The 11,733-nt window shown below is 41.7% G+C and overlaps 1 protein-coding gene across 4 annotated transcripts in view; it reads left to right on the forward strand.

Moving 5' to 3' along the window:
• ACACA (acetyl-CoA carboxylase alpha) overlaps nt 1-11,733 on the forward strand; it is a 284,020-nt gene that overhangs the window by 148,445 nt on the left and 123,842 nt on the right. For all 4 annotated transcript variants that reach the window (XM_007464885.1, XM_007464886.1, XM_007464887.1 and 1 more), the window contains 4 exons: nt 6,138-6,251; nt 7,532-7,645; nt 9,106-9,195; nt 11,068-11,186. In XM_007464885.1, coding sequence (XP_007464947.1) covers nt 6,138-6,251; nt 7,532-7,645; nt 9,106-9,195; nt 11,068-11,186 — 437 coding nt within the window. The remainder of the gene's footprint in view (nt 1-6,137; nt 6,252-7,531; nt 7,646-9,105; nt 9,196-11,067; nt 11,187-11,733) is intronic.

The following is an 11,733-nucleotide window of genomic DNA, read 5'->3' on the forward strand; positions in this document are numbered from 1 at the left end:
TGGCTAGATGGTGGGGAAACCAGAAAATGCATTTGAAAGGAGAAAACAATAACAGCGCAATGTAATATTTTAACTTCTCCAAGTGATAGGTTTCGGCAAAGAAGTGATATTATCTCTGGTAACCTGCTGATTTTCTTTTTCTCAATCAGAAAAGGGAAGAAATCTGACTAATTAGATTTTTTTCCTTAAATTTTAATAAAAGGATTGCTAATTCTCATTTGGATAAAGCCAAGACTTGCTGGCAGAAAAAGGTAATGCTGAGGGTGTGGAAGAATCTGTCAGTTTGGACCTAAAATGGAGTAAAATTTGCCTTTTTAGGAAGCTAGTTATGGTGAGTTTTCATTTTATTATGATTACCTTTTTAAGGACTTAACAGTTTTTATGCACTAAAAATAGGCCAAAGTCCAGAATCCTTGGAGCTGCAGAAGAGTAATGATCGTCTAAGACTGTCGCTGGGTTTCTTAAATTCTAATTTGTAAGATACAGGGGCTCAGCTCGCTCCTTTTGCGGAGTGATTGTAAGTAACGCTTGCCTTAAGAATCTCATTATTGGAACACGGAGCCATATTTCCTCTGAGAATTCTGGAGTAGCTTTGAGCTGGGGCTGTTCATTTCTCAAGTAATCACGCTGGTGTGATGGAGAGAGAAAATGGCAGCTGTTCGGAGCTCAGGCCTTCAATTTTCTTCAGAGTCCAGTCACTCAAGTGTGTAATTACACGGGGGTGCTGCAGGGGCGTTGGGCCCTGTCAGAGAACTGGTTTGAGGCTTTGCTTTCTGCTTTTGCCAGTCAGGACAGGCGTACGCCAATGGGACTCTGACTTGCTGCTGTTCTTATTTTTCCCCACCTTGTCATCCCGATTACTTCTTACCTGCATGGATAGTACCCAAACTTTCTTTCCAACAGGCTGAGCTCTTTGGAGAAAAGAGCTGTTTGTTAATGTTTGGGTTTAGATGAATAGGACGGGGAGGGGTAGGGAGAGAGGGAAGGAGGGAGGAGGGAGGAGGGAGGGGAAGGGGAGGACGAGGGGGGGGGGTAGAGAGAGGAGGAGGAAGGTTGAAGATGTGAGCCAGAAAGATGGATTTGTCCTTTTCTTTATTTTGGCATTTCACATTTATCTTTAAAAAACAAAGGAAAACTTCGTAAACATCTCTAGGCTTTTATATCATTAAATTGCATTTGAAATATCCGTTATTTTGCCCTCATCTCAGAGATTTGGAAATCAAGAAGTTAACTGCTATGCTTGAGCTGAGGGCCAGCTAGCAGTGACTTAGGGAGCAGGAACAAAGGCTGGAAAAGTGCTCCTTTCTGATCTGCCTTCTTTGGCAATGGTCAGGTCCTCCACCCCACATCTGCATTAATGGTGGTAGCTGGGAAAAGCCATTTTAGTTGTTTGGATTTCTCTTTCTGTAGGTCTTACTCTCTTTTATGGATAACAGCTGGATATGGTAGCATTCAATTCCCCCAGCTGTGTTCTCTGCTGGTTCCCCTTTCTTTGCTTACCTTGGCTTCCTGATCACTGTTATGTGCCCAGCATTCCAATCTCTGCTTTCTAGAAGTGGGACTGTTGATGGTGTGCTTTGCTGAACTAGATGATGATTTCTGGGGCTTTGGAACCTAGCGGGAGGGAATCAAGAAAATCAGGCTTCTGTGAATCAGTGTTGTGGGATGTGGGCTGCTCCGAGGAAGCCTTCCTCCCCTCTGGGTGTTAGCATAACTTGCCTACTGGTAACTTGCCTCATAGACTCTCTAGCAAATTTCTTCTAATCTTTTGCTGTATCTGGAGAGCAAAATATCAAGTGAAATGTTAAAGTCCTGTCAAGTTTTCTCTATTTGGAGGAGCATTGTTCCACATTGAAAACAAAGTCAGTAAGTTTATTTTTTGAAAGTTCTTCTTATCTCTTAATTTTATAGAAAAAAGCTTAGAACATTGTTTAAGTTTACTTAAGAGATATTTAAGGGACTCTTTAGCCAAATTGAGCAATTTTGTATCAATGAAAAGTATCAACATCCTCACAGCTGTCTAGATGGCAAAGTATGTATCCTGTAGCCACCTTGATTCTGAAGTGGTCTTCCCCTCACTACTTCTATCTTATTTCTGGTGTGGTCCACACGAATGTAGTATAATCCATGCTTCCTTAGGAGTAATGCCATGCCTGTGAGCCTCTGATTTGGTTCAGACAGGGAGCATTTAAAATGCCTATCCGGGGCTTCCCTGGTGACGCAGTGGTTAAGAATCCGCCTGCCAGTACAGGGGACATGGGTTCTAGCCCTGGTCCGGGAAGATCCTACATGCTGTGGAGCAACTAAGCCCGTGCGCCACATCTACTGAGCTCGCGAGCCACAACTACTGAAGCCTGTGTGCCTAGAGTCCATGCTCCGCAACAAGAGAGGCCACCGCAATGAGAAGCTGGCGCACCGCAACGAAGAGTAGCCCCGCTTGCCGCAACTAGAGCACATAGCAGCGAAGACCTAGCACAGCCAAAAATAAATAAATAAAATAAATAAAATGCCTATCAGCCTCCTTCCTTTTTCCTCCCAACATAACTGCAAATAATTTCGTTCAACGTGTAAATAATGGAGAAAAGTCCCAGTAAACCCAGGTTTACTGAATATGGGTTATATTAACATTTCTTGTTTAATCTGTCCCACAACATCCTTGGAAGGTCCTTGGAAGAAATTCTAGCTGTGACTGGAAGAAGCTTCCAGTCCATTTTTGATATTGGGATTGGTGCCTCGTCCAGCTGAACAGTAGTTAATGTCTTGAGAATATTACCCATTACGTCACATCTTTTCATTTTGAATTGTCTTCAAATCTTAGGATGCTAAGATCAAGTTGGCTATATTGGGCTCTCCTGGCAGTCAGCTACATAACTTTGGCTACGGTTTTGACACTGAAGCCTGCTTGTTATATTTCTGCAAATCTGAACTATTCCTTGTGGTTAGCCACCACCTAGGTTAAGAATGAAAACAAGAAATAACTGTGTGGTACCAATCTTAACCATTATTGAATAATTTTCACTTTGGCTTGCAGATTTATGCAGGTAATCCCCAAATCAGGAGGTAGTCTCATTAAATGAACCTGCCTCTATACACTGAGGAAACATAGGCTGACACCATCACCATTTAATGTTACTGTTACAAAATATTCACCAGAGTTAGATGGTGATGTTGGGCTGTCCAGTTGCCCAAAGGACATCTGTGTCTAGGCCAGAGGGCTGTAAACTTCCTCTTGGATGCTTGTATCTTAGGGTGGGTGGTTCTGATGAATGGAATCGTCTTCCATCCCTGGTGGTTTCTTTCACAACTTGAACACTGTGTTCAGGTCAAGGACAGGAGAGGGTTGAGAAGGTTACACTACACACAGTTTTCTGTTGCACATCTTTTCCTAAGTACTAATGATGACAATAGAGAAAATAATATTTGAATGGGGAATTTCCAAGTCAGGATAATTTAATGGAAGTAGTGGTTTATTCATACTGTGTTTGATATTTCACATGCCAAAAAGGTCAGGTTTCTGTACTTTATCACAAGGAGTCCAGGAGGATTGTCAGTTGGTGATCGTGAACGAATAATTACTTCCCTATTATTTTTTCTAGTCTCCATAGTTCACTTTTCTTACTGAAAAGAAGCTTCTCTACCCCCTTTCTCACTCCCTCTCTCTCATAATGGAAAGATGAAAAAGTTTTTTTTTAAGTAGTTGTGTGCATGTGTTTTAGTTAGAATGTGATCTGTAGTTAGGCAAGATGGCAACTCCATTTTTAAAAATTTATTTATTTATTTTAATTTAATCTCAAAAGGTAAACCTGGGTTTCCTTTCGAGGGAAACCAGTCCATATCACATCTGATATAGGTTGGGTAGGTGGCTAGTGTTCTTATTTTGTTGTGTTGACTTTTGCTGTTAATGTTGAGACTTTAGTCTGACTATTTGCAGAGCAGCTGAGTTCTATTACCCAGGACATCTCTTAGGTTTTTGAACCTCTCAATGGGTCCATTCTGATGACTGAAGTAAGTACCTCAGAAAAGAGTATATTTGCTCTATTAGGAACATTAGGTAAAGAGGGATTTAGGTAGGAAAAGCTTATGGTTTCCCTACCCACTGTTATCTACCTATTCTTTCCTTCCGTCTTGTTACGGCCTTGTCGCTGGTGATTTGATTTGATTTTTTTTTTTTAATATATATCATCATCCCATTTCCTTTTTTTTTAAACTATGTTTTTGGCTGCATTGGATCTTTGTTGCTGCACGTGGGCTTTTCTCTAGTTGTGGCGAGCAGGGGCTACTCTTCATTGTGGTGCGCGGCTGGTGACTTTTATTAAAATTCTGTTTTGCTCATAAGTTCTCAATAGAAGATGAGACTTGGTTGCATTTTCTCCCTCCTCTTTGCTTTTTCCCTGGGATGGGAGGAATAGGTCCTTCAGTCTGTGACTACATGCTCAGGCGAGCCCTGGATTTATAATCACTTTCTTCTTCCACTCAGATGAGTGAATCCCCTGTGTTAAACAGGTGAAAACAATACTTGCACTTCGTTAACTATAAATACCATCATGTGGTTTACGACTCTGGCGCACACCTCTGGTTGTGGATTGGGGAACCAGAAAGTATTTCCTGCTTTAAAATGTTTGAGAAGCTGTCTTTCCAGCATACCAGTGTTGAGTACTCCAAAACTGTTTACCCTGTGATGTGGAAGGTGGTAGGGGGTTGTAGAAAAAGCGTTTGGGGAAATGTATATTTGCCCCCAAAGCCAAAAGCCCCACACTTCTATTTGTGCTGTGCTGGTAAAGGACTGTACGGAGTATCCCTGAGATGGGGAGGGCTGAAGATGAAATGGAGATTCTTCAAGAAAAAGGCTGATAATCCAGGAAGGAGAAAGATTAAAAGGCAGCAACAGGAAGCGTTTTGGGATCTGGTTGTCTTTCATGTCCGATTCAATAGTTGGGTGGGGGAGAATAAAAATTCACTAAAATATAAAGGCAGTTGTTTCAAACTCCAAGTCGAGGGAACTATGTGATGTGGTATTAAGAACTACTATTACAGATAACTCTGTAAATTTCAAAAAGGACATTTATAAAAGTGCATCTGCAGTTTTTTCAGCTTAGATGAGAATTACATGGATAATGGATGAATTTAGGGAATAAACTTATACTGCCCTGGAGAAGAAATATTTTCCCCAAAATATGAGAATTTTTTTTCTTAAAATTTTTTAATTTTTTGGAGACAAAGGACCCAAGTCTGAATTACACCATGGATTGTATAGTAGGAGCTTGGTTTTTCCCTCTAATCCATCTGAGGAATCACCATGTTTAGGTATTATGGAATGATTCGTGGTACAGCAAGAGGATAAATGATTTGGGGTATAGAATTGTCAGAATATGAGATGGTGTTTTTAGTTAGCGTGTATTTATAAATGAATAATTTGTGCTTATGTTTCTGTTTTGCACCCTCCTGGGATGCTGAACATTTGGTTTGTGGAATGAAAACCATCAGGAGTGTTTCCTTTTGCCTTATTCTGCCTTCTTTCCAAAAGTGGGAGAGGGAACAGGAAAGCTTTTAGTCCCTATATTATTTAAAACCTCTTAAAACTTTGAGACACCCTTTGTTATTTCTTAGCGAGAATCCCTTGACCCCTTTTAATGGTCTCTAATGATTTCTATTGTTTAAAGTCTGGTGTTGATTTATAAAGAAATACATTAGGAATTTAGAATCTGAATGGCTGAGGAATTGGGCTTCTCCTTGGCAGCAGCTTCCTCTAGGATCTCTTTTTTTTTTTTTTTTTTTTCGCTAGGAATTTAGAATCTGAATGGCTGAGGAATTGGGCTTCTCCTTGGCAGCAGCTTCCTCTAGGATCTCTTTTTTTTTTTTTTTGGCCGAGCGGCATGTGAGATCTTAGTTCCCTGACCAGGGATTGAACCCGCGCCCCCTGTATTGGAAGCGCGGAGTCTTAACTACTGGACCACTAGGGAAGTACCCCTCTGGGATCTCTTTACCACATTGTTTAGGATAAAGGTAACAGGACATTTGCATCTTAGTAATCTAGCTCTGTTTACTTTGTTTTTATTCCCTTTTCCCATCTCAAAGTTCTCTCCACCTCAGTTCTTTTTAACATGGATATGTATGTTTTTTGTCACATTAACAATTAGGATCAGTTGTGTGGCCGGGACCCCACTCTCACTGACGAGCTGCTGAATATCCTCACGGAGCTAACTCAACTCAGTAAGACCACCAATGCTAAGGTGGCGCTCCGAGCACGCCAGGTAAGGACATGTGTTGGCTGTTCGGAGGGAGGAATGGTTTTCATAGACTGGGCAGTCCTAGATGCAATGAGCTCTTCCTCCAGCACCTTCCAAAGGTCATGCAATTTCCCATGTAGGTCTCATTGCCCTCAGAACAAACATTCTCACGTGGTATATGTTTTTTAAAGAGAAAGGAAAAGATTAACGTTAAGTTTCTTTAAAACAGGAGCCCTCTAGAAGCTAACACAACATTGTAAAGCAACTATACTGCAATAAAAATTAATTTAAAAAATAGAAGCCCTCTCCCCATTATAAAATCCTGTTATTATTCCCTACCCTTCCTAGTAAACCAGGGTCACATGGAGGAAAGGAAACTGAGGGAAAGCAATAGGTTTAATATTTCTGACTTTCCAAAGGGAGCTTAGAAGCAGGTGAAAACTTTTAAGTGTATAGGAAAAAATCAAGTGTGGAAAGCAAGAAGATAATGAAATGAATCTTAGGTGCTAGCCATCAGCACAACCCCAGAGCAGCCCAGTTTCACCCTGTAGTCTTCATTTCCATTCCAAAAGGTTTCAGCAGGGAAACCAGGAGTTGGCACTCCCTTTGTGTTCCAGCGCATGGGCATCGACAAGGAAGCAGCATTTGAAGCTGTTCAGTGACCTTCTGCTTTCTCTTCAATTGTATCCATGTCACTGAATTACTCAAAGTTATTGAACCTCTCAGTGACCTGCTGAGGGTATTCAGGTCCTACCGTGTCCCTGTTTTTGTTTGTGACACTGCTTTCACTCGCTCTGCCCGTCACATGCATTGGTGTTACATCCTGACACCTCCTCCTTGGGACTGAGTACCTGGGGCTGTCGGAGCAGCTTTTCCTAGTCTTTCCCCTTCAGAGTTGCAAAAGGCTAGCTCTGCTGCACCAACCTTCCCCACAGCTGTTCCCTGCCAGACCTGATTCCCCATTAACAGCTAGTCATGCAGTCCCCAGGACTAGCAGTTCTGCAATGGTAAATCACATGCACTGATGGAACTTGATTGAAGCTGTTTTTTCTCCCTCCCCCTCCCTTTGCCCCCATGGGAAATTGCTCACAAGCAAATCATGGTAAGAGTCAACTGAGATGCAGTATTTGGTGGCCTTGGCTTTATGTTACAGGACCCAGAAGTTGTTTTACTTGGTCTCTTTTATCTTTGATGCCTGCACTTACAGATTTATATTTATTGCTTTTGTATCAGAGCTGCCTAATAGGAGCCTAGAATAATCACTCCCTCAGGAACTTACGCCTTTTATTTTGCTCTCACTCTAGGTTCTTATTGCCTCCCATTTGCCATCATATGAGCTTCGCCATAACCAAGTAGAGTCTATCTTCCTATCAGCTATTGACATGTATGGACATCAGTTTTGCATTGAGAACCTGCAGGTATACATTATAGCCCTTTTCTGCCACTCTGCACTCTTGTCCCCTTTATTCCCAAGCATAGTTTAAGTAATCAGTCAGTCAATTTTGATTTTCTGTGTAATGAAGTTTCATACCTTGAATTTCTAAAATGATTTATACTTATGTGTTTTTTCTTCATAAAATGCTGTTAGAATTGTGGCTTAGCTTTAAAATTGAATAGGCCTGCCTTGGTAGAAGTGTCCTAATGAAGTCTTCACCTCTTGCGCTTTTATCTAGAAGGTATTCTAGGACAGAATGAAGTGGTAGCACTGGTTGATTTCTGATATATGAATCAGATGTATAAATAGGTAGTCGTTAGTCTTCTACAGTCAAAGATACTTAAATAATCATTTAATTTTATTTTAATGCTTACTATTAAGCTTCATACAGAGCCAATTTTATTTATTTATTTATTTTGCGGTACGCAGGCCTCTCACTGCTATGGCCTCTCCCGCTGCGGAGCACAGGCTCCGGATGTGCAGGCTCAGCGGCCATGGCTTACGGGCCCAGCCACTCCGCGGCATGTGGGATCCTCCCAGACCGGGGCACGAACCCGTGTCCCCTGCATCGGCAGGCGGACTCCCAATCACTGCGCCACCGGGGAAGCCCCAGAGCCATTTTTTTTTTTTTTTTTTTTTCTTGCGTTATGCGGGCCTCTCACTGTTGTGGCCTCTCCCATTTGCGGAGCACAGGCTCCGGACGCGCAGGCTCAGTGGCCATGGCTCACGGGCCCAGCCGCTCCGCGGCATGTGGGATCTTCCCGAAACGGGGCACGAACCCGCGTCTCCTGCATCGGCAGGCGGACTCTCAAGCACTGCGCCACCAGGGAAGCCCCCCAGAGCCAATTTTATAAAAGAATATTGGCTAATTTTACTGCTAATTCAGAGAACCTTGACTATTATTTTTAAAACAACACCATTTTGTCAGGAATGACTTTCTATTTTTCTACTTGGAAATAACGATAATATTATACCTAGCCAAGGGAATCTTCAGGGTTTCTATCAGATTTCATTCTGGGGAAACTAAAGAGGGGGGAAGGATGTTTTTGCTTATTTGGTTCATAGTTGAAATAGAGGGTTCAAAAATCTATGGCTTACCATAGTGGAGTAGTGAGACAATATATTAAAAATTAAGTATGGATATGTGTCAGAAAGGATAATAATAGCCATAAACACTTATATTAGCATATAATTAATGCACTGTTAATGCATTAGTCTAAGAATTTTATGTATATTAACTCTTCAACAGCCCTGTGAGGATAGGTATTCTTATTTTCCCCATTTTGTAGCAGAGGAAGCTGAGGCAGAGAGAAGGTAAGATCATACATGACCTTCATAGACAAAATTCTTAAGTTTCACTAAATGCTTCAAATGCTAAATATTGTCCATTGGAATTGTTCTCTTATGGATGTAATGGTTTAAGCTTGTCTTTGTACCTTCCAGAAACTCATCTTGTCCGAAACGTCAATTTTCGATGTCCTACCAAACTTCTTCTATCACAGCAACCAGGTCGTGAGGATGGCAGCTCTGGAGGTAGGTTCTCATAGTAATGTGACATGACCTTTTTCTCAGTTTCTGGCTGACTCCTTTTGTCCATTTGGCTATTGTTATCCGTCCTTTTTCTTTGGCCTTAACGTCGGTTCTCAAGAGTACAGAACCTTCCTCTTTTCCTCTGAAACAAATGGTCTTGCTTTTACTCAAGTGTGTCAACTCAACTAATCATCAGCTTCTGGGCTCCAATCACAGGAAAATAGCTGCTAACATTTTTCAATTCTACTTACCAGGTATTTGAATTCTTCCATTTCATAATGATTAGGATTCCCTGTTAACACAATAAGTGAAAAAATATGTGGCTGATCAGAGCAGTACCATTTTGTGATTTGGGCCAAATAGAATGGATTTTAGTTATATTCTGAATTGTCAAGCAGTTCTTATGAACTATTTCGGCATGAGAAGGAAAGTAATAACATTTAATGAACTGGGTTTTACGTGCTTTATTTTTCTCATTTAATCCTACAATTACTTCATGAAGTAGAAGAAAGTGAGCCTCTGAGAGGTTAAGTGACTTTGCCCAAATTCACATGGATAGTAAGTGGAAGAGTTTGCATTTGAACCCAGGTCAATCTGACTCATGACTTTTCTGTTTCCACTACAGCACCCTACCTCATTAAGCACAAAAATTGCAGGCCCCAAATACTGCTGTAAAGTTGCCAAGTAGATGTTTTTTTTGAAGATGAGGAAAAGGAGTGTCTTCAATGATTTTATGTGATACGATACCACTACAGCCCTTTGCGAGCTCTTTTGGGTTACTTTTTATTTGTATTCTGTGGGGAGACTGTAATGTATGCTACTCAGTAAATATCAAAATTTGAAAATATCTTAAGTGTTCTGCAGTGTCTTTATGCCATTTAATGCGAAGTCTCCTGATGTACCTCACATGCTGCTGTGTCTCATTTTATGTGCATGATGGCAAATTAGCTGTGAAGTACATGAGGTTGGACTGACGGGTTTTCCTGAGACGTGGCCTGTTGCTGTTTCTTTGAGTCAAGTTAGTGTATTTGAGATATTATATGTCAACTTATGCCTTCCTGATTTTGCCTAGGGTTTGGGGGATATAGACACTGTAAAATCGATTTGGGCCAGTGGGAAAACAAAGCAAAGATACAAGATAGTGAAAGAGGTAGACTGTACTTCAATTGTTTCTGTCTTCTATCTTCACTCCTCAGGTGGCCCAGAATCAGCACCTCTCATTTTTCTCCCTGTTTGCTTTTATTTTTAATTAATTAATTAATTTATGGCTGTGTTGGGTCTTTGTTGCTGTGCGCAGGCATTGAGTGGGGCCACTCTTCACTGTGGTGCGCGGGCTTCTTATTGTGGTGGCTTCTCTTGTTGCAGAGCACGGGCTTCAGTAGTTGTGGCGCACGGGCTTAGTTGCTCCGCGGCATGTGGGATCTTTCTGGACCAGGGCTCGAACCCATGTGTCCTGCATTGGCAGGCGGATTCTTGACCACTGCGCCACCAGGGAAGTCCCTCTCCCTGTTTGCGTTTATCTTCTGTTGAAATCATCATGTGTAATGAATTAATAGTCATGGTTCTATATACTTTTGTGCTAACTGGTCAAACCTTCTCTCGAGTTTAGGTCAGTGTGAAGGGTTTATAGCACACCTAGAGGTGTCCAGCAGAGGAAGGCTAGCTTTGTTTCCATTTATAGTCATGGATATAGTTTTAAGACTCCAGCTTTATTAATTAAAGCAAGGTATGTATGTACGGGGCTTTGGGACTTGTCACCACAGATCACCTTCTTCTGCATCAGACACCTCTTTTCAAGACTGTCTTTTTCCTGGGCTAACCATCTCTTAGTTTCTGTTTTTGAAGTGTATTTACTGAGGATTACTTTTTAACCAGGTGTATGTTCGAAGGGCTTATATTGCCTATGAACTTAACAGTGTACAACACCGCCAGCTTAAGGACAACACCTGTGTGGTGGAATTCCAGTTCATGCTGCCCACATCTCATCCAAACAGGTGAGTTTGAGCTGGTGTGTGCACCTGAGCCAACCAGAGCTCTATCAGAGTTAAAGGGAGGGTGGGGGTGGGTAATGTGTGTGTGACCATTCTGTATGGTTGTCTAAGCTAGAAATGTAGAGCAGAAAATGAACATGTTTAAACCATGAGAAGAAGAGCCTCTTGGTGTCCATTTCTTTTTTTATTTTTTTGATCTTTGATCTGGACAGATAAAGTGTGGTCTAATTAAGATAGAAGTTTAGGATTACTCCATTCATTTTCTTTTGTTAGAAATTTATTTATTTATTTATTTATGGCTGTGTTGGGTCTTCGTTGCGGTGCGCGGGCTTCTCGTTGCAGTGGCTTCTCTTGCTCTGGAGCATGGGCTCTAGGTGCATGGGCTTCAGTAGTTGTGGCACACAGGCTCAGTAGTTGGGGCACACAGGCTTAGTTGCTCTGCAGCATGTGGGATCTTCCCGGACTAGGGATTGAACCTGTGTCCCCTGCACTGGCAGGCGGATTCTTAACCACTGCACCACCAGGGAAGTCCCTCCGTTCATTTTTTTTT

This window comes from Lipotes vexillifer, unplaced genomic scaffold (assembly GCF_000442215.2).
Source record: "Lipotes vexillifer unplaced genomic scaffold, Lipotes_vexillifer_v1.1 scaffold788, whole genome shotgun sequence".
NCBI lineage: Eukaryota > Metazoa > Chordata > Mammalia > Artiodactyla > Lipotidae > Lipotes > Lipotes vexillifer.